The sequence below is a fragment of the Lampris incognitus genome, chromosome 1, assembly GCF_029633865.1.
Source record: "Lampris incognitus isolate fLamInc1 chromosome 1, fLamInc1.hap2, whole genome shotgun sequence".
NCBI lineage: Eukaryota > Metazoa > Chordata > Actinopteri > Lampriformes > Lampridae > Lampris > Lampris incognitus.
The window spans coordinates 92,505,144-92,531,307 of NC_079211.1; the positions used below are offsets into that span (position 1 = coordinate 92,505,144).

The 26,164-nt window shown below is 46.9% G+C and overlaps 1 protein-coding gene across 1 annotated transcript in view; it reads left to right on the forward strand.

Annotated features, from left to right (window-relative positions):
• The window catches only part of LOC130111180 (chromaffin granule amine transporter), a 63,479-nt gene extending 42,908 nt beyond the window's left edge, over positions 1–20,571 (forward strand). Inside the window, exons 13-17 of the mRNA XM_056278258.1 lie at positions 12,370–12,421; positions 12,626–12,689; positions 15,456–15,575; positions 18,754–18,887; positions 20,358–20,571. Coding sequence (XP_056134233.1) covers positions 12,370–12,421; positions 12,626–12,689; positions 15,456–15,575; positions 18,754–18,887; positions 20,358–20,465 — 478 coding nt within the window. The 3' untranslated portion in view covers positions 20,466–20,571. The remainder of the gene's footprint in view (positions 1–12,369; positions 12,422–12,625; positions 12,690–15,455; positions 15,576–18,753; positions 18,888–20,357) is intronic.
• Positions 20,572–26,164: the final 5,593 nt, after the last annotated feature.

Here is a 26,164-nt window from a genome sequence, read left to right on the forward strand (position 1 = left end):
CTCCGTTTGTGGGACTGAGTGACTTTTTTTGGGGGGGGGAATCCTGCCTACCCGCTGGGGGAATTGGCACTGGATCTTTCGTGGGGGCAGTAGCTGTTTGCTCCAAAGAGGCGGGTTGTGGTGGCTCTCCAGGCGTGAGCATTTCCGGGTCGCAGGCCCTCATCTGATCTGTGTGGCGTTTCCAGTGTAGCCCTGACCCCACATCTACCATGTAGGACACTGGCCCTGCCTGACACACCACCACACCCGGCATCCACTTCTCCTCCCCCCATCTATAATCACGCACCAGAACAGAGTCCCCAGGCATGAAGTCTTTGTCCTTGGAGAATGGGGCCCTGCGACCCTCCTGGCCTGTCTGTGCCTGACCCACCACGGCCGCCACACTTGGCTTGAGGAGGTCAAAGTGGGAGCGGAGCTGACGGCGAAGGAAGAGCATGGCCGGAGACTCATTCGTTGTGGCATGGGGAGCATTTCTATAGCTGAGGAGGAACGAATCCAGTCGATGTCCCATGGTGGTCTGCCCCCTGGAAGCTTTCAACGACCGCTTAAGTGTCTGCACAAAACGTTCCACCAATCTGTTTGTGGCTGGGTGAAAGGGTGCAGAGTGCACGTGTTTCACCCCATTCGCTTTGAGAAAATTTGCAAAATCACTCGAGGTGAACTGCGGACCATTGTCGCTGACCAAAACCTCAGGCAGGCCATGATGGCTGAACAACCCCCATAAAGCCTGAACAGTCTTTGAGTTTGTGGTGGAATCCATCAGCTCCACTTCCGGCCAGTTCGAGTGAGCATCAACCACCACTAGCAACATATGCCCCTCCTCCAGCCCAGCAAAATCCACATGTACCCTCTGCCATAGCACACCCGGCCACGGCCATGAGTACAGTGGGGAGAGGGCGGGAGACTTCTGGTTGTGCTAGCACGAATGACACACTTTGGCTTGCTGTTCAATCTAAGCATCAATCCCTGGCCACCAGAAGTAGCTGTGAGCAACAGCTTTCATTTTAACCACTCCTGGGTGCCCCGCATGCAGCTCTTTCAGCAGTTGTGGTCTCAAGAAATGAATGCGTTCGCATTTTTGGCACCGATCCAGCCCTTTTTGGCCGTGCCAGGCGACCCTCCTTTACAATGGAAAATATGGAAAAAGCACTTTGAAATTTACCTGCTAGCTACTGGATTATCCAAGGTCCCGAAGGAGCAACAGTTGGCGATCCTTCTCCATTGTTTTGGGACCGAAGGACGACGCATATTTGCTACACTATGAGGTGATGTTGAAGTTACTGAAATGGAGCATGCTATCGCGCGCCTGGATGCGCATTTTCTGCCCAAAGTAAACGTCACTATTGAACGGGCTAAATTCTACAGAAGGGCACAACTGCAGGGAGAATCTGCAGCAATGCATGTAGCAGAGTTAAAGCAGCTAGCAAGTATTTGTGAATGGGGAGAGCTTACAGAGCAGTTGATAAACAAGACTGCAAGCAACAAGTTGAGGGAACGTTTGCTTAACGAGGGGGACGTTACCCGGGCTAAAGCTGTTGTCATAGCAACTAGCATGGAAGCTACGAGAGAGGAAGTGAAAGTCCTGCAGGGGGCAGCGGCAGCACAGGCTAGTACAAAAGCTGATATGCAGAGAATCGATTACTCACAAAATCGTAGGGGTAATTCACAATGGAAAAACCGAAGACAGTCTCGGTCAGATGACAGAGAGCGAGGAAATAGCTCAAATGTGAAATGTAATAACTGTGGATTATTGGGTCATAAATCAAGAGATGAAAACTGCCCAGCTCGGGGAAAAAAGTGTAACAGCTGTAAAAAGTTTTGACGTTTCAGTAAGGTGTGCCGTTCAGCTAATGCTTCAAACTCAGTTGCCAGGTTGTGACAGAGAATACAGAGGATGATGATGATGATGGTGATGAAGATGGGGAAGTTATACAAAATACACAGTCTTCACATGAAAAACCCAGAGGACGCTTTCTCTCATCAGTGCATTGTTGGTGGCATATAGGCGAAAATGACACTGGACACTGGAGCCCAGGTGTCTTTGCTGAACGCGGATGTTTACTATGCAAAGCTAGCACAGAAGTTTCCCCTACAGCCACTGGATGCTAAAATCAGCCAGTATGATGGATCTAGTGTGCCTGTTGATGGATATATAGTTGTGCCAGTGTCTCACAAAGGTAAAACAGTCCAAGCTAAGCAGTATGTTGCACGTAATGGTGACTGTCTGATGGGATGACCTCTCCTACAGGCACTGAACTTTCAGTTGGTCCAGGGACACCCAACCATTGCACCCACACAGCTTGCTCTTCAGATTGCAACAAAATCAGAACCAGAGTGTGTAACAGAATATGCACAGGTCTTCACTGGTCTAGGCTGTATTAGAGGTTTTGAACATGCACCTAGAGCGAGAGAAGATCCCTGGCCCGTGGTGCAACCGCTGAGACGCCTTCCATTGTCTTTCAGGGAAGAAGTAGCAGCAGACCTGAGACGACTGCAACAAGAGGACATAATCGAACCAGTCGACGCGCCAGAATGGGTTTTGAATATTACAGTTGCCAGGTAGAAATCAGGAGAGATTCGTACTTGCTGTGACTTACGAGAAGTCAACAAGCCGATGATAGTGGGAAAACACCCACTTCCTTCGATCGATGAGCTGATTACTGAGTTTGCCAGAGCCTCGGTTTTCTCCAAATTATACATGAGAAGTGGATATCACCAAGTTCCGCTGGCCCCTGAGTCTCACCACATCACCACATTCATCACGCATGAGGGCGTGTTCCAGTACAAACGCGTACCCTTCGGATTAGCGTCTGCGCCAAGTGCTTTTCAGAAAATCATGGACATCGTGCTGACTGGCCTGAAGGGGGCGCCACACTACCTTGACGATATCACAGTCCACGGAAAGGATCAAGAAGAACACGATGAAAGAAGTGTTCGCATGCTTTGCAAAGTACAACATGACGTTGAACAGAGAGAAATGTGTCTTCAGCACTGACACAATCGAGTTTCTTGGCTATAAGGTGAGTGCTACTGGAGTGAAACCATGCCCGTCCAACGTGATTGCCATCGAGAAGATGCCAGCATCACAGAGCGTGAAAGAGCTTCAAGCCTTCTTGGGGATGACAAACTACTACTTGAAGTTCATTCCGGATTATGCAACGACAACAGAACCCCTGAGACTGTTGCTATGCCAGGACGTGGAATGGAAATGGACATGCGCACGAGACCAAGCCTTCACCGAACTCAAACATGCAATAGCAGATCCACCTGTTCTAGCGTTCTTCCACCCAGATCGTACAACATTATTTCCCTTCGACGCTTCAGCAGTTGGATTAGGTGCAGTCCTATCGCAGATAGTGGATGGAGAAGAATGTCCAGTTGCTTACGCATCAAAGAGCCTGTCAGCCACTGAACAGAGATACTCAGTTGGGGAAAGAGAAGCACTGGCTTGTGTATGGAGCATGGAGAAATGGCACGTGTACGTATTCGGACGACCATTTACTCTTAGAACAGATCATCAGGCCCCGACCACTCTTCTGTTGACTTCAGGAACTGGAAGACAGCCCATGAGAAACTCCAGATGTTCAGATCGGCTTGCTCAGTACACGTACAAAACTGAGTTTCGCCCAGGAAAGTCCAACAATTTTGCAGACACCCTTTCGAGACTTGTGCCACAAGATTATGGGTCAGAGAATTTTTACTTCGACGAGGAGGAAGATGAGCTCTTCATACAGCAGAATTGATGAGCTTCAAGCAGCCATCACTCCTGAAGAGCTCACATGAGAAACACTGCAAGATCCAGTACTGAAGGAAGTGCTGTGCTACATGAAAACAGGATGGAAATGTCCACCGAAAGACATGCTACTCAGCCCATTCTACTTGGTAAGAGAAGAACTTTTCAGTTGGAAAACGTCATGTGTTGGAAGAGGAGACCATACCATTATACCAATCACACTCAGACACAAAGTCCTCACCCAAGCACATCAAGGACATCCAGGAACAAGGAAGATGAAACAGTTCCTTCGCAGCAAAGTATGGTGGCCAAAGATGGACGAGGACATCACCGACTTTGTGAAAAACTGTGTGCCCTGCGCACTAAGTGAAAAGTCACTCATACAAGAGAAACCACCGCTACAGCCAACACCATGGCCTAAAGGACATTGGGAGAAGATTCAAGTGGACCACTTCGGGGAACTACAAGCAGCTCCAGCACATCAGAAGTATCCGATCGTTGTTGCCGACCTGTACAGCAAATGGCCTGAAGTCATATCCACAAGCAACGTGACCACTGCGACAGTGATTAATGGACTTTCAGACCTGTTTACACGATGGGGCCAGCCTCAAGTTCTAGTGATAGATAACGGCCCACAATTCTAAGCTGACTTCACATCCTTCTTGGAGAAGAAAGGAATCGCATACCAGAAGACACCGTTGTACCACCCACTGATCAATGCCGGTGTGGAGAGGTTTAACAAAGTTCTGAAGTATGGTCTTCGTGCCCTGCTCCAAGAAGGAAAACAGTTCTCTGATGCACTGAAAACACTACTGTTGAGCTACAGATCAACGCCTCACAAGGTGACAGGGAAATCACCCGCAGAGCTCATGATCAGAAGAACCTTGAGAGTCCCGCTGGACACCGTCCGTCCACCCTTCACAGCTGACAAACCATCTGATGACGCAAAGCTATGCAAAGAAGTACACAAACGTCAGGAGGCTCAAAAGAAGTACTACGACAAAAGAAACCACGTCAAGGAGGATCCCTCAGTGCAAGTTGGAGATTGTGTCTGGGTCAAGCGACCACTGAGGGGACACAAGCTGAAGACCAGTTTGTCTGGCCCTTATAGGATCATCACTCCACACAGCAGGTACACCTTCCAGCTTCAAGATGGGACCTTCTGGAACTCAAGAAGACTGTTTCGCACCAACCAGCCTGCTGAAGAGGACATGGATGCCGAGGTGGTTATTCCACAACCACCTCACCATGATCCAGGTCAAGAGCATAACCTTCAACAACCGAGACAAGAAGTGGCTCAGGGACATGCACCACAAGCAAGGGCACAAGAAGAACAACATGCAGAGCCACGGCCAGCTTGTAAAAGAAGACTACCTGCTAGACTGAATGACTTTAGGGCAGGGGTGCCCAACTCCAGGCCTCGAGGGCCGCAGTGTCTGCAGGTATTTGTTGCAACCATGCACTACACCATCTGATTTAACTAAATAGCTCACCTCTTGGACCAAGGAGGAAAAGGAATTAGTTAAATCAGGTGGTGTAGTGCATGGTTGCAACAAATACCTGCAGACACTGCGGCCCTCGAGGCCTGGAGTTGGGCAGCCCTGACCTAGGGTTTTAGTTAAAGAAGGGGGAAATATAGGACCTAAGTCATAGTTTAGTTATAGGACTACAACTACCAGTGTTCATTGTTTTAGGTAGTTAATGTTAACATCCGGACTGAGACGGTTAGGTTGGTTCTGATAGCATGCCAAGCTGACAGCCACGAGTGCCTCACTTGTAACTTTTATTCTTTCATTAAACTTCGTTAAACGGTGCAAGTTTGGTTAATATGGTTAAGAAGACACACTCATACAGCTACACTTAACGTAAAACATGACGTACCTCGCTCCGCTTATCAAGGGGCTAGAAAAATCTTATCTTGTTACACGTCTTGGAACAGTTAGCAACTTGCCAGAAACTCTGCAAATTGCTCTTCATCTCTAAAAGCCTTCGGGTCTCAAACGTTTTAAACTGCTTATCAATAGTTTTGAATAAATTGTTGTTCAGTAATCACAAACATTTAGGCTAATTCTCGAGTTATGCAGTGAACGCTACGATCCTTTTCATAGTGTAACGTGCATGGATAAGTAGACACGTTGGTCCTTGACTAACGGGTCGGACCCTTTAGTCGACTGGTTAACGTTGTCGCTTGCGGAGTGGGAGATACGGGTTCGCGCCCCGGCTGTGGTGGTTCCCGGACTGCCCGCCGAATTCGCTACAATATTGTGATCTCACATGCATGTGCCTTCACCTGCTTTCATCGTTGAGCCAACATGGACTTCCGCTAGTTGGACGGCAAAGGAAAACATTCTTCAAAATAAAAGTCCCCATACATAGTTAAAGCTATCTCAAATTAAAAGTACCCGTATTAGTGGAGCGGATAAAAGCAAAATTTGAGTGGAATTGTGCAAATTATGATACAAGCATGAAATTTGGTGTTTTTCTTCTCCAGAGGCTTCTGATCAAATTGTCCGATTGGCCACTTGAAAATCCAAGATCGCGGCCATTTTTCAAGATGGCTGTCAAATTAGCCTCCAAAATTGCTTTTTTTTATATTAATGTGTGTAGTTTTTCGGTTTGATTGTTCTTGGTGTCGATTTCTATGTTTTCAAGCCTGTTGGATTGGATTTTGTGAGTTTTATATACCAACAAATTTTATTTAACAAATTAATCAGTCACATCGGTATCTGGGTATAAGATTTGCACCGATATGAAAACTTTTCATTACAGAAAATAATCCAGAAAAAAACGCTTAAGATAATTTAGAAATGGTGTCGTCACATAGTTTTCCCAGCAGAGGGCGCTCTGCAACACATTTGGCTGAGTAGGCTACGCATCATAGCTGAGCAGACAGTGGTGTGGAGTCAAGCTGTCTTCATGGTAAGTAACTAACTAATAGTAATGCATTTCTGAAATTGATAAACAATGACCCTATAATTTCCCTAACTCTAATATACCCCTGTCCCTGACAAACATCATGTCACTCATGATTATCCCATCTGTTTGCTATATTAGCTACGTTAGCAAGGTAGCTGTCTGCAGCATATGTGACTGAGTAGACTACTCATCACAGCTGAGCAGACAATGCTGTGGAGTCAAGCTGTGTCTTCATGGGTACTACTAGTAGCTAACTAGTAGTAATGCATAGCTGGTAAGTTAATAAACAATGACCCCATAATTTTCCCTTAACTCATTTTATAATATATAACCTTGTCCCTGATAATCTTCATGTCATTCATGCTTACCCCATCTGTTTGCCATTTTAGCAAGGTAGCTAGTAGTAGCTTATATAAAGAATATTGGCAGATATATTTGTGTAAAAAACAATGATTTTTTTTTAACATTCGTATCCTCGTCGGCCACAAAAATTGAACAGATTCTATTTTTGTATACTATATTTTCTCAGTTGCAGGGTGGTAAAAGGATCAACTTTGAAATTAAATGTCAGACCAGCCATGGATGTGAGCTCTACTAGTAAATCAAGGACCACTGACTGGACCAAGTGTTGCGTATGTCAACTAGATAAGAAGAAAGATCTAAAGTCTCCCCAGACCAATCCTGTCAAAAAAGGAGATGATGGGTATGTGACCGTTGTAAGGAATATTCCCCGGTTTCAATCACTTCATCAACTACCAATCAGTATAGACCCTGCAAGACTTGACGAAGGTGGAGGGATAGAGGAAACCTTGAGACAAAACAAGGCACACTATCATGAGAGTTGCAGGCTCCTGTTTAACAAAAAAAATTACAAAGAGCTGAAAAAAGATCAACCCCAGCAGCTACTAGCAATGAGGGCGGTAGAAGCAAGATCACACGAAAGGCCCAAGAGAAAAAAACACTAGTGTTTTCTGTGTGAGTTTAAAGGAGGTGAGCTAAGAGAAGCAATGACAATGAAAGTGAATATAAGAATAAATGAATGTGCAAGAACACTCAATGATGGAAAACTCCTTGCCAAACTGAGTGGCGGAGATGTCATAGCACAAGAACTGAAGTATCATCCTGCCTGCTTGGTGGCTCTGTATAACAAAGAATGAGACTACCTAAGGGTCCAAGAGCAAGAGAAAGCACAGGAGCACTGGAAGGAAGCATATCCAATTGGCTCCTCTGAACTGGTCACTCACATCAGTGAAATAAAAGCTGCCAGTGATGGTACAGATCCACCCATTTTCAGGCTTGCTGATCTGACCACGCTTTACAAGCAGAGGCTGGAGTAGCTGGGTGTTGAATCACCTCAGGTTCATGCTACTCGACTGAAGGACCAGCTGCTTTGTCACATCCCCGAGCTGCAAGCTCATCACCAAGGACGAAATGTCATGCTGGCTTTTGAGAAAGATATGGGCTCAATGCTTGCACAAGCATCCAAGTATGGTGAAATCTGGCGAAAGCTGCTGGGATGATTAGACGAGACATGCTTAATTGTAAGTCACATTCCAGCAGCATGTTTAACAATGCAGACCTAGAACAGGCTGTACGACCATCACATTTGCAATTTGTATGCATGATCGAACATGGTGCAGACATCAAGTCCCAACTCCAACATGGAGCATCGAAGTCAGACCTTGCTATATCACAGCTCTTGCAGTTCAACTGTTCTGCCAAGTCCAAAGAAGGAACAGAAGTCCACAGGCATTCCAAGGACCGTGAGACACCTTTTGCTGTCTATGTTGGCATGTCTGTGTTTGCCAAAACCAGAAAGAGAAATCTCATTGATATGCTCCATGGGAATGGGCTCAGCATATCATATGACAGAGTCCTAGAAATCTCAGCTCAGCTGGGAGAAGCGGTTGTAGCCCAGTACGTGTAAGATGGAGTCGTCTGTCCACCAGTCTTGAGAAAGCAGTTGTTCACTAAAACACTACATCACAATACGTACGTGTCAGAGGACACGTTTTTGCGAGAGCGAAATACGTGTATATGGACACGTATTAGTTGCCACTGGGGGCGCAATCCTGTCTTCTGGCCACTGGGGGCGCAATCCTGTCTTCTAGGTCTAGGCAGAGCTGTATCGGTCGGGATTCACCACAATTTCTCCACCACACAAGGTAATGTTATATCTGATACATATTTCAGTAAAATGTTAATTTAGACATCCTTTTTATAGATGTCAATAGATTTTCGGGGGATAACCCAACAAACTCTGGGCTAACACTGCTCCGGCGCAGTTCAAATGTTCTAACGTTAACGTTAGCTAGTCCCTGCCTTGGGTTGCGGAGTTTCCTAAATTGTAAACACCATACATATAACGTTAGTTCAATAATGTGGTACATATCTGCTTCAAAACATAATTTGAAGATAGCAAATTTAGCTACGACTCACATATTAAGAACGCTCGCTTCGCTTTGCTCCGCCATCTTTGTTCAATATTGCGTCATGACCATGGTCATGACAGACCTAGTAGGGTACAGGGCGCCCCTAGCGGCATCTGTGAGATACGTGTCAATGAACACGTATAAGTGACTTGCAGAAGCGTGTCCATAGACATGTAAAGAGGAGGCGACCGGTCTGCACCATCCCACTTCTGACACCAATGTAGCGAATTCGGGGGCAATCACAGGAACCGCCGGGGCGCGAACCCGTATCTCCCGCACCGCGGGAAACATCGCTGACCACTCGACTAAAGTGTCCGACCCGTTAGCCAGGGGCCAACGTGTCTACTTATCCATGCACGTTACAGTACTTTTAAGATAACTCCACTTCGACCGCTTCAGTAGTTAAAAATACCGGGTGATATCTCATGCGCGCATTGATGACGCAGTGATGCAAAATGAAACAGTGGCCTAACCCTAACCAATCAGAAGTCTGCTTGATTTTTGTATCCGCTTGTTTTTGTTTTTTTGTAACCTCGACCAATGTGGTACCAGAAAAGTGGTAGCAGTTACCAAAATGTCGGTACTTTCCAGTAATGGAAAATGAAAAAGGGACGAGTCGAGTTAAGCCGGTACCATGTAGTGGAAAAGGGGCAATAGATAGTTTTCTTGTATATGGGGCAAAAGTTGTTGATACGCAATTGTCTCTAGTACTTTAAAAAAAAGAAAAAGAATGGAAGATTAGAGACTGGTCGATAGTGATTACGAGACCCTGGATCGAGGTGCGGTTTCTTAAGTAGAGGTTTGACCACAGCTGTCTTAAAACTGCTGGGAGCAGTGCCAGTAGTAAGGGATAAATTAACAATGTCCAGCATTGTAGGTCCCAGGAAAGGCCAGAGGTCTTTAAAAAGTTTAGCTGGGAAATGGTCAAGTAAGCAAGTAGTTGGTTTAGAAGGTGACATGAGCTTAGTCACAGTATCAAGAAAGAGAGTCTCAGAAGCTGTAATAACAGGGACTATCAGTGACTCATTGTATAGATATGAATTTGGCAAGACAGGATCTGCAGGAGTAGCTGGAGATGAAGAACTAATTTTGTTCATGATCTCATCAACCTAATAGCAGAACAAGTCTAGAAACTCATGGGCCGTGAATGGTGAGCTTCTTTTTAGTAAGTTTAGATACAGTGTCAAAGAGAAATCTGGGGTTATGTTTATTAATATTGATTAAGTGAGAGAGATACGATGTTTTTGCAGTAGATAAAGTACGCTTGTATTTCAATAAACACTCGTGCCAAGATAGGTAAAAAACTTCCAATTTTGATTTTTTTCCATTTACGGTCCAGTCTCCTGCAGGTCCGCTTAAGAGCACGTGTCTCGTTGTTAAACCAGGGTGTAGGACTCTTTAGTGGCCTAGCTCTGGTAGTGAGAGGTGCAACTGAATCGAGGAGACTAGAGAGGGCCACATTTAAGTCACTAGTGAAATTTTCAACAGAGTCATTTACCACAGTGAAAGGAGCCAAGACTTCAGGCAGCTTCTGGTCAAATGCAGCTACAGTGGAGGGACCAATATGGCGAGTGGCAATTACATCTGTGCTGACATTAACTGGACAGGCCAATAATGCTTCAAATTTGATGCGAAAATGATCAGACACAGCAGATGTGGTTGGCAAGACATTCAGATCAGAAACAGCTATTCCTTTAGATAAAACCAAATCAAGGGTGTTACCACTGCAATGAGTCGACTCTTGAACAAACTGAGTGAACCCAAAAGTATCAACTAGTGCCAGAAAGGCTTTTCTTAGAGGATCAGCAGCCTTATTCAGATGAATATTGAAATCACCTAGAATTAGAATCTCATCAGAGTGAGTAACAAGGCCTGAGACAAATTCTCCAAATTCTTCAAGAAATAACGAGTAACAGCCAGGAGGCCGGTAGAGTATCACAATCTGAACTGAGCCCAGTCTATTCATGGCTGAGGGAGATGGACCAAGAACAAGAGACTCAAAAGACTGGAATTTAGATTCAAGTCTAGAAGTCAGATTGAAAATAGATTTATATATTAAGGCAACACCCCCGCCTTGTTTATTTGCCCGAGCTACATGGGCATAAGTATAGTCAGGTGGGGAAGCTTCATTTAAGGGAAGGAAAACATTTGGTTTCAGCCATGTTTCACATAACCCAATCATATCAAAACTATGTTCAAGAATCAGTGCCTATTAGTAAGGCTTTGGTCAATAGTGATCTGATATTTATGAAACCAAGTTTAAGCGTTTTGTGGGAGTGATCAGTACTAACCTTGTTGGGACCAGTCGTCCTCATGGGGACCAAAACCCGATCCTAGTGAAGCAAAACATTATCTTCTTTTTTGTTGTTGTTGAATTTTCCCCGTTTTTCGCTCCAATTGTACTTGGCCAATTACCCCACTCTTCCGAGCCATCCAGGTCTCTGCTCCACCCCTTCCGCTGATCCGGGGGGGGGGGGGCTGCAGACTACCACGTCGCCTCCCATACATGTGGAGTCGCCAGCCGCTTCTTTGCACCTGATAGTGAGGAGTTTCACCAGGGGGACGTAGCGCGTGGGAGGATCACGCTATTCCCTCCAGTTCCCGCTATTCCCCCCAGTTCCAGCTATTCCCCCCAGTTCCCGCTCCCTCTCGAACAGGCGCCCCGACCGACCAGAGGAGGCACTAGTGCAGCGACCAGGACACATACCCACATCCGGCTTCCCACCCGCACACACGGCCAATTGTGTCTGTAGGGACGCCCGACCAAGCCGGACGTAACACGGGGATTTGAACTGGCGATCCCCGGCCACGGAATAGACCGCCACGCCACCTGGACACCCCCAAACTGCCATTTCTGATGTCCTGATTAAGGTTTGGGGTAAAGTTTGGGTTAGGCTGTCCACAATGAAAGCAATGTTCTAAAAAGGCTAGCTGCACAAACGTGTGTGTGTGTGTGCGTGTGTGTGTGCATGCGTGCGTGTGCGAGTGTATGTATGTGTGTGTGTGTTGTCTGTAAGAAGTGTACTGACTTGGTATAAGACTATATGTGAGTAGGAGGGAGGTCACAGTAGATTGGAGGATCAACCACTCAGTTCAGATTTAAATGGATTTTATTGGCATGAAATATGACACGAACTTATCAGCACAGCAAATTCCACAGGTACAAATGTAAATAACATCCAAATCAAAACCGATCAAATAGATTTGTTATGAAACTCGTCAGACAGGTCTATCAGCTCATGTGAAGAGTTTCAGGCTTATGATGTGTTGGTGTTTGTGTGTGTCCAGGTGGCTTTGCTCCATGCTGGGCATGTTCATAGTTGGCATCAGTCTTCTATGTGTGAGTATACAATATTTATTTATCTGACAATGTAGTCTTCCATTCAGCTATCTATTCATCCATTTGTCTTTTTATCCATGCATCTATCAATTAATCAGTTTAACATCTCTGTTTTTATCCATCCACCCCTCCATCATCCTTCTATTGCTGCACCCATTAGAGAGTCATCAAGGCTGCTTGTGTGTGTTTCTGTTTGTTCTCCAGGTTCCTTTGGCCACCAGTATTTATGGTTTGATCGGTCCAAATGGAGGCCTGGGTTTTGCTATTGGTGAGCAAGTTCAAATGTTCTGATAACCTGTTGATTAGTGACAGAACTGAGCGAGTGAACAGGAATGAGAGTTAGGTATGATATGTTAGAGAGCGGGCGGCACGGTGGCGCAGTGGTTAGCATGCTCACCTCACAGCAAGAAGCTCCTGGGTTCGAGCCCCGGGGTAGTCCAACATTTGGGGTTGTCCCGGGTCGCCCTGTGTGGAGTTTGCATGCTCTCCCCGTGTCTGCGTGGGTTTCCTCCAGGGGCTCCGGTTTCCTCCCACAGTCCAAAGACATGTAGGCCAGGTGAACCGGCCGTACTACATTGTCCCTAGGTGGGTGTGTGTGTGTGTGTGTGTGTGTGTGTGTGTGTGTGTGTGTGTGTGTGTGTGTGTGTGTGTGTGTGTGTGTGTGTGTGTGTGTGTCTCGGCCCTGTGATGGACTGGCGGCCTGTCTAGGGTGTCTCCCTGCCTGCTGCCCAACGACTGCTGGGATAGGTTCCAGCATCCCCGCGACCCTGAGAGCAGGATAAGCGGTTTGGATAATGGATGGAATGGATGTTAGAGAGTCACACTGGTTTTTTTCCTGTCTGTGTCACCTCACAAGTAGGAAGATGTGAAGGGGTGTAGATGTGGAGGACAGTGATGGAGGTGTTTCCCCAAAGAGTTTAGTTTCTAACACCAGCGTTCGTGTTTGTAATCACCTCATATTTTATTGGTCTGACACACTGGACCCATGTGTGGTGCCTACATCAAATGTTGCCTACATCACATGTTGCCTACATCACGTGTGGTGCCTACATCACGTTGCCTACATCACATGTGGTGCCTACATCACATGTTACTTACATCATGTGTGGTGCCTACATCACATGTTGCTTACATCACGTGTGGTGCCTACAACACATGTTGCTTACATCACATGTTGCCTACTTCATGTGTGAGTGTATCACATGTGGTGCCTACATTACATGTTGCCTACATCATGTGTGGTGCCTACATCACATGTTGCCTACATCACATGTGGTGCCTACAACACATGTTGCCTACATCACATGTTGCCTACTTCATGTGTGGTGCCTACATCACATGTGGTCCCTACATCACATCTTGTCTACATCACGTGTGGTGCCAACATCACATGATGCCTACATCACATGTTGCCTACTTCATGTGTGGTGCCTACATCACATGTGGTCCCTACATCACATGTTGTCTACATCACATGTTGCCTAAATTACATGTGGTGCCTACAACACATGTTGCCTACATCACATGTTGCCTACTTCATGTGTGGTGCCTACATCACATGTTGTCTACAACACATGTTGCCTACATCACATGTTGCCTACATCACATGTTGTCTACATCACGTGTGGTGCCAACATCACATGATGCCTACATCACGTGTGGTGCCTACATCACATGTGGTGCCTACATCATGTCTGGTGCCTACATCACATGTTTGCCTACATCACGTGTGGTGACTACATCATGTGGTGCCTAGATCACATGTTGCCTACATCACATGTGGTGCCTACATCACATGTGGCGCCTACAACACATGTTGCCTACATCCATGTTACCTATTTCATGTGTGGTGCCTACATCACATGATGCCTACATCACGTGTGGTGCCTACATCACATGTTGTCTACATCGCATGTGGTGCCTACATCATGTCTGGTGCCTACATGACATGTTCGCCTACATGACATGTGGTGCCTACATTACATGTTGCCTACATCATGTGTGGTGCCTACATCACCTGTTGCCTACGTCATATGATCTCTCCATCTTTGATGCCCCCATCTGACATGGACATATGGCATGGACGTGTGACATGGACAGTTCAGAGGTGGATGGTGCTGATGTGATGGAAGACAAAGCATCGACTTTCTCCATCAGAGCAGCTGTGTGTCTCATCATGAGAGTCAAGAACATTTTTGTCATTGTGCCAAGCCCAACAACACCGCAGGTGTGTCAACCTCAAAATGGTGCACACATAGAGATAAGAAATATAAAAGATCAGCGATTAAAACCTCTGAGTCTAAACAACACAAGTGAAAAATATAAGCAGTATAAGGTACACAGTACAATACAGTTAACCATAAATTACAACTTACGAGATGCAAAAACATCATCAGCAAAAATGCAGTAAAGGTGTGGTGGACAGATATGAAATGACTTAAAGTGACATGCATCCATCCATCCATTCATCCATCCAACCATCCAACCATCCAGGTATTATCCAAACTGCTTATCCTGCTGTCAGGGTTGCGGAGATGCTGGGGCCTATCCCAGCAGTCATTAGGCAGCAGGCGGGGAGACACCCAGGACAATGCCGCCAGGCCATCACAGGGCAGACACACATTCACACCTAGGGACAATTTAGTACAGCTGATTCACCTGACCTACATGTCTGAGGACTAAAATAAAAGTGACATGTGAGTAAATATTGCACGTGCTCAATGGTGGCGGCACCTGAGTGGTCAGACTGAGGAGATGTGTGAGTTCATGAGTACCACAGCTTTTGGAAAGAAGCTGTTTTTCAGTCTGTGTGTGTGTGTGTGTGTGTGTGTGTGTGGATTGCTCTGAAGTGTGCACCTGTTGGGAGGAGCTGGAACACATGGTGTCCAGGGTGTGTCATGGCCTCTATGAGGACAGTCAGTTCTATCATCCTACCCCCATACCAACATAGTTTCACATCAAATCATGAAAACATTTTGCGTGTGTGTGTGTGTGTGTGTGTGTGTGTATGTGTGTGTGTGTGTGTGTTTTGCAGGGATGGTAGACTCCTCCATGATGGCCATAATGGGTTATCTGGTGGATATTCGTCACGCCTCTGTTTACGGCAGTGTGTATGCTATTGCTGATGTGGCTTTGTGTCTGGGCTTCACTATAGGTAATAAACGCACACACGCGCGCACACACGCACGCACACACAAATATGGCAGCGGCTGGACGCAGCGGCTACTGTGGCTCCCTGTTCAGTGTCGTGTTATCTTTGTTATTTACACGTTAGTTTTAAGTTTACTTACAAGTGTAGGTCCTGCACTCTTTTACAACCGTCAGGAAGTGTTAAACCTCAGAAGGGATTACTCACTTCCCCCACCACCACGGACAACTCCCCCATCCATATTATCCGCTCACCGGCCTCGCAGTGGAAACGCTGCCCCCTGTCGGCAACGTGAACAAAAGAGGGGGAAGCGGGGCGGGCTACATGCTAAGCTAAGTAGCGCTCCTTTCAAAACTCCCCTCCCCAGCATCTTCATGGCTAATGTCCGGTCGTTAGCTAACAAAATGGAGGAGATAAGACTCAGGCTGTCCTCTCAGGAAAGGCTGCAGAACTGCTGTCTGCTGATGTTTACGGCGACTCGGCAGTCGAGCTAGCGGTCCGCACAGCCTTCCGTGCCGACAGGACAGCGGACTCCGGCAAGACCCGCGGAGGAGGTTTGAGTATTTATGTCAGTAACTCTTGGTGCAACAATATAAAGATGGTTGAAAGGCATTGCTCTGCTGATCTGGAGCTCCTTATGATTCAGTGCAGGCCTTTCTACCTGCCCAGGGAGCTAACGGCCATTACCATCACCGCTGTATACATCCCCCCACATGCTAATGCTAAGGTAGCACTGAAGCAGCTACAATGTGCCATCAGCAGACAACAGACCCAACACCCGGACAATGCCTTTATCATAGGTGGTGACTTTAATCAGGCTAACCTCAGGGCTGTATTGCCCAAATTCCATCAGCATGTCTCCTGCCCCACTAGGGGACAAAACACCCTGGACCATCTCTATACAAACATCAAGGACTCATACAAAGCTACTCCCTGCCCTCATCTGGGGCATTCTGACCACCTCTGCCTGTTCCTGGTCCCAGCCTACAAACCCCTAATAAAACGGATCAAGCCAGCAGTAAAGACAATCATTGTCCGGCCAGAAGGAGCAGTCTCTGAACTCCAGGACTGTTTTGAAAACACAGACTGGAGTATTTTTGCACATTCAGCTACCCATGGCTCCCATATAGACATTAATGAACAGACATCTGCCATACTAGCCTACATTAACTTTTGCGCTGAGAGTGTCACAATAAAAAAATCGGTCCGCACCTTTCCAAACCAGAAACCCTGGATGACCAGTGAGGTCCGGCAGCTGCTGAAAGTCCGGGATGCAGCGTTCAAGTCAGGTAACTGTGAGACCTACAGCGCAGCCAGATCAAACCTCAAATAGGGCATCAGAACAGCCAAACATAAATATTCCCTATGAATAGAGGACCACTTTCACAATAACTCTGATCCTCGGTGAATGTGGCAAGGCATTCAGTCTATCACAGACTACAAAAGCTCTAATTGCGGTCCCGCTGTCCATGATGCCTCCCTGCCAGACAAGCTAAATCATTTCTATGCCCGCTTCGACAAGGACAATACTGACCCAGCCACAAAAATCCCCAGCCACCCAGAAAACCAGGTGCTCACTCTATCAGTCGCAGAGGTCAGAGAATCACTGCGCAGAGTGAACACACGGAAGGCTGCCGGACCAGATGGCATACCGGGTTGGGTCTACCGGGAATGTGCCGACCAGCTGGCTGAGGTCTTCACACCTGTATTTAACCTCTCACTGTCCCAATCTAAAGTCCCGGCATGCTTTAAGGCCACCTCTATCATTCCTGTCTTCAAGAAACCAACATCCACATGTCTGAATGACTACCGACCCATAGCACTCACCCCCATTGCCATGAAGTGCTTTGAAAGACTGGTTCTGGCTCACATCAAAAACATTATCCCCTCCACATTCGACCCACATCAGTTCGCCTACCGTCCCAAAAGGTCTTCTGAGGATGCCATTGGCACTGCCCTGCACGTTGCTCTGACCCACCTTGAATTTAACAACACATACATCCGGATGCTGTTTATAGATTACAGCTCTGCCTTCAACACTATCATCCCCGCCAAACTAACCGCCAAACTCCTCTCCCTTGGCCTCAACCCCTCCCTCTGTAACTGGATCCTGGACTTCCTGACCAACAGACCTCAGTCTGTTAGGTTAGGTGACCACTCCTCCTCCACCCTGACCCTCAGCACAGGTGCCCCTCAAGGCTGTGTTCTGAGCCCCCTCCTTTTCTCCCTCTTTACCCACGACTGCCTGCCAACTCACCCCTCAAATGTTATAGTTAAGTTTGCAGATGACACCCACAGTCATTGGCCGTATCACCAACAATGACGAGATGGCCTACAGAGACGAGATTCAGCACCTCACATCATGGTGTACTACCAACAATCTTGTGCTTAATGTGCAGAAGACAAAGGAGCTGATTGTGGACTTCAGGGGGTCTAGAAGCTGCAGCCACTCCCTCATACACATCAATGGGGTGGAGGTGGAGCGTGTTTCCAGCTTTAAATTCCTTGGAGTTCACATCAGCGAGGACCTTTCGTGGACATTAAACACCCAGGCCCTGGTGAAAAAGGCCCAACAACGCCTGCATTTCCTGAGGAGGCTAAGGAGCGCCCGTCTACCCCCCAAAATTCCCACCAACTTCTACCACTGCACCATAGAGAGCATCCTGACCAGCTGCATCTCAGTGTGGTACGGCAACTGCACCTCAGTAGACCAGAAAGCTGTGCAGCGGATCGTCAAGGCAGCCCAGCATATCAGACATTCATCACAAACGCTGCCTTCGAAGGGGTCTGAGCATCAGCAGAGATCCCACCCACCCCAACAATGGACTTTTCTCCCCCCTGCGCTCTGGGAGGCGCTACAGGAGCCTCAGAGCCCACACTACCAGGCTAAAAACAGCTTCTTTCCACAAGCTGTTGCCCACCTGAACCTGGCTACCCACTGAATGTCTGTAGATATTTTTAAATATTTTGTACTCCAGCTCTTTTTTAACTTATTTTTAGCTTTTGGTCTTCATGTGTGTATGTCTTATACTGTGTTTGCTGTGTTTTTCTGTGTCTGTCTTGCACTGTTTGGTGAAGCCACAGCCCTAATTTCATTTTTAACATGTGCCTGCACATTGTTTTTAATGACAATAAAATTGAATTGAATTGAAATATATAGCCCCTCTCTCTGCTGCCATACCAGGTCCATCCACGGGTGGCGCTCTGGTGCGGGCTGTTGGTTTTCCAAACCTTATGGTGTTCATCGGCATCATCAACATCCTGTATGCTCCCCTCTGCTACTTCCTCCGCAGTCCACCCATGAGGGAGGAGAAGATGGTGAGCTATCTATCTATCTATCTATCTATCTATCTATCTATCTATCTATCTATCTATCTATCTATCTATCTATCTATCTATCTATCTATCTATCTATCTACACTATATGTACAAAAGTATTGGGACACCTGGCCATTTACCTACAGGAGCTTTTATGACATCTCATTTTAAATCCATAGGCATTAATAAGGAGTTGGTTCCCCCTTTGCAGCTATAACAGCTTCCACTGTTCTGGGAAGGCTTTCCACAATATTCTGGAGTGTGTCTGTGGGAATTTTTGCCCATTCATCCAGAAGAGCATTTGTGAGGTCAGGCACTGATGTTGGACGAGAAGACCTTGCTCGCAATCTCCATTCTAGTTCATCCCAAAGGTGTTCAATGGGGTTGAGGTCAGGGCTCTGGGCGGGCCAGTCAAGTTCTTCCACACCAAACTTACCCAACCATGTCTTAATGGACCTTGCTTTGTGCACTGGGGCACAGTCTTGCTGGAAAAGAAAAGGGCCCTCCCCAAACTGTTCCCACAAAGTTGGAAGCATAGAATTGTCCAAAATGTCTTGGTATGCTGAAGCATTAAGATTTCCCTTCACTGGAACTAAGGGGCCTAGCCCAACCCCTGAAAAACAACCCCATACCATTACCCCTCCTCCATCAAACTTTACAGTTGGCACAATGCAGTCAGGCAGGTAACGTTCTCCTGGCATCCTCCAAACCCAGACTCGTCCATCAGACTGCCAGACAGAGAAGCATGATTCGTCACTCCACAGAACCCGTTTCCACTGCTCCAGAGTCCAGTGGCAGCATGCTTTACACCACTCCATCCAGCGCTTGGCATTGTGCTTGGTGATGTAAGGCTTGCATGCAGCTGCTTGGCCATGGCAACCCATTCCATGACGCTCTCGGCACAGTTTTTGTGCTGATGTTAATGCCAGAGGAAGTTTGGAACTCTGCAGTTATTGAGTCAGCTTTTACGCACTATGCTCCTCAGCACTCGGTGACCCCGCTGTGTGACTTTATGTGGTCTGCCACTTCGTGGCTGAGCTGCTGTTGTTCCTAAATGCTTCCACTTTTCAATAATACCACTTACAGTTGACCATGGGATATCTAGCAGGGAAGACATTTCACGAACTGACTTATCGCAAAGGTGGCATCCTATGACAGTACCTCACTTGAATTCACTGAGCTCATCGGAACGACCCATTCTTTCACAAATGTTTGTACATGCAGACTGCATGGCTAGCTGCTGGATTTTATACACCTGTGGCAATGGGTCTGAATGAAACACCTGAATTCAATGATTAAGAGATGTGTCCCAATACGTTTGTACATATAAACTATCTAGCTAGCTGGTATAAATTGTTAGTTTATATTTGTCCATCTACCCAGGGGGCATTTTTTTGTTTGGCTTTGGATTACATTTCATGGGCTGAATTGTGTGTGTGTGTGTGCGTGCGTGTGTGTGTGTGTGAACAGGCCATCATTGACCAGGAGTGTCCTATGGACAGGAAATGTTACAACACACAAAAAGAGAGCCGTGATTTTCCTCTGAGTGACTACAGCGAGGAGGAGGCTGAGGAGTGACGCTCGCGCGCACACACACAGAGTTAACGCTGTCATGTTATTTGTGGTCACTTCCTGTTTCTTGATTTTCTAACTGAAATAAAAGCAATAGAAAATCAATTTCTCTTCCCAGTCTGCAGTCCAGAACATTCCTCTTACCTTCGCCTTCATTCTGAGGTGCTGCTCATTAAAAGCTGGTGGAGTCTATCATTCTTTATTTCGCTGCTGAGATGAACGTTGTGTTGTCATGACGACAGAAGTGTTACGGCCTAAAGATGGCTGCCGTAAAATATTTGTTTTCTTTTAACTGTATTTAATGTTTATTACGGCTGCTTGTGTGTTAATTTCCAAAAGAAATAAAGTGTCTGTTTTCAGACGGACGCCTGACCCACCAACACTGAGGTGAGCGGAACATCATTCAGCCAAGTGAAGAATTAAACCTCTAATAAAACTGAACTCAGTGATAAAGGTTCTGTTTGCTGTGGTGCTGTGATCCAGAACGTTAACCGTACAGACTGGGTGGTACCGTCATGGGGGCTAAATATTCCAACTCCATAGGTGTAGCACGGAGTTCCAGACTCTTCTGTCCACTTGGTGGCAGTTTCTTATCTATATGAACTTTATGTATGGATTGTCTTCACACCTGACTGATTCTGGACTGGTCTTTTTCCTCACCCACACACGGTATCAGGGTGTGAATTCGCTCACACCGTCAGGACAGAAGGTGACCTTTGTCTCCATGGCAACACCAGACGCTCTGTGGGCTGTGGCGGCAATTTTACGTGGGGGGCCGGAGCTAGACTGAACCAGGGAGTGTTTAGTCAGTCACGTCTATCTGAAGTACGTTTCCATTCATCGAAATATTTCTGCTCCTCCTTTTATAACATGTTGAAGCCAAACACACGTCCGAGCGAAGTGAAAAGTGACTTTTTCACAGTGTTTGCGTTTTTTTTTTAAACTTTATTTTTCTGTTTCGGAATTTGCACTATTAGCCATGTAGGTTTGCAAAGGAGGTGGCAAGTATTGGGCCAGATGTTCTACCTGCCAAAAGGAATGCGAAGCGGTGCTGTGGCCTCTCGCTTCCTGGTGTAGTGATCACTTAGCCTGCTAGGTAGGACCTTGCATATGGTTTCCTGTTACATATTATAGCGAATTCGGGGGATAACGCAACCACAGGAACTGCCGCGGCCGGGACGCGAACCCGTATCGCCCGCACCGCAGGGGACATCGCTAACAGCTCGACTGAAAGGTCAGGCCCACGAACCAGCGGCCAGCGTGTCTTATCCATGCACGTTACAATATACTAGCATATGGCCGCTCCTACGCAACTGTGACCGCAGCAGCACCTTCTCGTGGTACCTCCTGTTTTTCACAAAGCCTGCTGCGGGGCGACCGGCTTCCCGGCGGTATAACCGGGTGGGTCGATTGGACTCGTTAGCCTTGCTCGGCAGCCAGGACAACTCTGATTTCAAACCCGGGCAGATGAGGCTCGTTGGCCTTGTCAGGCAATTCATCTAGGAGAAGGAAAACTCTTGATTTAAAACCTGCGCTGCCTTGCGGGTGTACTCGTCTATGGGGAAAGGCTACGGGAAGAAACCCCGACGAAAAATCTGCATCCGTCTCCATTGCCAGTCGTCTCGCTTAAAGGCCAGACACACAGGACACGTCAAGTCAATGATGAATTGGAAGCAGTGAGAGGCGTCACACTAGCCACGTTCCGCACGTCCGATGGCTCCGTTCAACGTCAAGAATTACAGTTTGAATTCTCGATGGCTGACGGATCCGTCAACCAGCCTAGTACATTGTAATAATGAGAAATAAAGTTGATATAATGATATTGGTTCTGCTGTTTACGGACTACTGTTTCAAAATAATTTTGTTCTCTAATCCCAATGCAATAGGCCTACTGTCAATCTGCCCGATTTTATTACAATATTACAATACGAAGTCAAAGGAAATATTTTGCGAGGCTAAACATAATCAGGCCTACAGAAATTGACTAGTATCTTGTTTAATCAGATAATTCGCGTTGCATAGTAGTGTAAACTACTAATAAACACGTTAGTCTCTAGTTAACGGGTCTGACCCTTTAGCCGAGCGGTTAGTGGTGTCGCCTTGTGGTGCAGTACACCCCGTATCGAATCCCGCACCGGGCAAGAAAATAACCGGTTACATTGGTGGCAGCGGTGGGATCCAGAAATGTGCAGATCCTCAGAAGTCTCTTCGGAGCGCGGGAATAACAAAGCGCGAGGGCGTGCTTCCGGCAGAGGGTGAAGAATGTAAGCTACTAATAAGACACGTTAGCCCCTAGCTAACGGGTCTGACCCTTTAGTCGAGCGGTTAGTGATGTCGCCTTGTGGTGCAGTACACTTCGTATCGAATCCCGCACCGGGCAAGAAAATAACCGGTTATTCTCAAAGTCCTGTGGCGATAGGGGCGTGACGAAGCGACAGGTATGGGTACACTGCAAGCCGTAGCCACAAACCTGCACACAAGCGGCTTAGACCATAAGGTCGTTCTTCACTGAAAGGAGCAGAAGTGGAGTCCGGCAGCCCTCTTTAGGACCGCACTGCTCAACTCTCTTGCATGAGGGAGGGTCTAGAAAAGGTGACCTAAAAATTGCCTGCTCACGTCACCCCTTCCGGCAAACCGCGGTCGGAGGGGGCCCTATTTTTGCGGTCGAAACAGAAAAAAGACGAAAACAACACCTTTGAAAATTGCCACATGGAACATTCGCACTCTTCTTGACAGAGAAAATGCAGAAAGACCCAAGAGATGCAAATGAAGTAAACAGGTACAACATCGACATTGCCGCCTTGAGTGAGACCAGGCTGGCAGGACAGGGTGAAATTCGCGAAAGAAGCGCAGACTAGACTTTCTTCTGGAGTGGGTACGGACCTGAGGAGAAACGTGAAGCTGGAGTTGGCTTCGCAGTCAAGTCAACTCTCGTAAGCAAACTGGCCACGCCTCCAATAGGCGTGAATGGTCGCCTAATGACGCTGAGACTCCCCCTTTCTCAGGGAAAAATTTGTCATCATTGTCAGCGCCTATGCACCCACGATGACCAACCCGGATGAGATCAAGGATACATTTTATGAAGACCTGAATACTGTCATTGCCGACGTTCCCAGCGCTGAAAAACTCACCATTCTTGGTGATTTTAATGCAAGAGTTGGCACAGACAGCACCTCCTGGGAAGGCGTGATCGGAAAGCTCGGAGTTGGAAGCTGCAACAGCAATGGATTGCTACATCTTCAGACCTGCGCAGAACATGGGCTTCTGATCACAAACACGGTATTTCAGCTCCCCATCCACAACAGAACGTCCTAGATGCACCCGAGGTCCAAACACTGGCACCTGATTGACTAGGTCATTGTCAGGAAAAGAGACCGGCAGGACATAAGAGTTACAGGCTATGTGTGGGGCAGAGTGCTGGACGGATCACCGCCTCATTGTTTCTAAAGTGAATCTCCACATCCAGCCCTACAGACGCCCACAAGGCATGAAAGCACAAAAACGTCTAAATGTCAGTAATCTAAAGAATAATGGCATCACGAAGTCCTTTACATACACTCTGGAGGAACGACTGGAGGTTACTGTGCTGGATAGCCAGAATGTGGAGGCTGCTTGGACTGCACTTCGTGACACAGTGTATAACACAGCCTTGGAGTGTCTAGGCCCCTCCACAAGGAATCACAAAGACTGGTTTGATGAAAACTGCACCGAGATAAACCAGCTGTTAGAAGAGAAACGCTGTGCCTACAAACTTCATATTGAAGACCCCCAGTCAACGGCCAAGACAGATGCACTTAGGAAAATCCGCAGCTCTATCCAAAGAAAACGCCAAATGCACGATTCATGGCTGAGCAACAAAGCTGATGAGATACAGGGCTTTTCAGACAGAAATGACATGAAAAACTTCTACAATGGCCTGAAAGAAGTCTACGGTCCTACCATCGCTGGCTCATCCCTGCTCCTTAGTGCAGATGGGACAACACTAATCACAGACAAAGGGGAGGTTCTTGAAAGATGGGCTGAACACTTCAGCAATGTTTTGAACAGCCCTTCTACCATCAACTATGAAGCCATCGATCGACTACCCCAAATTCCATCTGATGAGACGCTGAGCACCCTTCCAACAATGGAAGAGACGCTTAAGGCAATCGGTCAGTTGTCAAGCAGAAAAGCGCCTGGCTCAGACTCCATCCCAGCTGAAATTTATAAAGAAGGAGGGCCTGTGATTGCTAAGAAACTTAAGCAGTTGTTTCACCTCATATGGCAAACTGAAACAGTACCTCAGGACTTTAAAATGCCTCAATTATCCATCTCTATAAGCACAAGGGAAATCGCCAATCACGTGATAACCACCGTGGAATTTCCCTGCTGTCCATTGCAGGCAATCTGCTTGCAAGAGTTTTATTAAATCGCCTCAGCGCACACATCGAGAGAGGACTTCTACCTGAGTCAATGTGGATTCTGGAAAGAATGCGGGACCATAGACATGGTGTTTGCTGCCCGCCAGCGTCAAGAAAAATGCCAGGAACAAAATTTTGACCTGTACTCCACTTTTGTCGATCTCACCAAGGCCTTTGATACTGTCTGCAGAGACGGCCTTTGGAGAATCATGGCAAAATACGGATGTCCAAAAAAGTTCATCACCATCGTACGACAACTACACGATGGCATGCTAGCCAGAGTCCAAGACAACAGAGTTGCATCTGAGCCGTTCCCTGTCTCTAACGGAGTAAAAAAAGACTGTGTCCTTGCCCCAATCCTGTTCAGCCTTACGTTCTCAGCCATGCTGTCAGATGCCTTCAGAGAGGGGGACGCTGGCATTGCTGTCAATTACCGTTTTAATGGCTCTCTCTTCAACCTTGAGCGGCTTAAAGCAAAAACCTTCGTTAAAACAGCAACCATCAACGATCTTCTGTTTGCCGATGACTGCGCCCTCAATGCTACATCCGAAGCCAACATGCAACAAAGTATTAATAAGTTCTCAGAGGCTTGCAACAACTTTGGCCTCACCATCAACATAAAAAGACTGAAGTACTTCATCAGCCAGCTCCAGGCAAGCCATACAATGTACCCAACATCACCATAAATGGGCATCGATTAAATGTGGCTGACAAATTCACTTACCTGGGCAGTTCTCTCTCCAGATATGTCACCACTGATGAAGAGATGACCGCACGACTTGCTAAAGCAAGTACTGCTTTTGGCAGACTCCACAAGAATGTGTGGAACAGGAGAGGCATCACCCAGGAGACAAAAATTAAAGTGTATCGGGCCATAGTTCTCACTACACTACTTTACGGCTGCGACACATGGACAGTTTACAAACGCCATGCAAAAACAATAAACCACTTTCACACCACATGCCTCAGAAAACTTCTTGGCATAAAGTGGGATGACAAGATCCCTGACACAGAGGTCCTCACTCGCTCAAGACTGCCGAGTATACACACCATCCTCATGCAATCATGGCTTAGTCGGGTGGGCCACATAGTTCGCATCCCAGACCACCGGCTCCCAAAGAAACTGTTATATGGTGAACTCAAGCAAGGCAAACGCTCCCATGGTGGTCAAACCAAGCGTTTCAAAGATACCTTGAAGGTTTCGTTAAAGGCCTTCACCATCAACTACAATACATGGGATCAGAAAGCTTTGAACAGAGGAGAGTGGCGTGCAGTTGTCCGAAATGGTGCAAACACATATGAGGC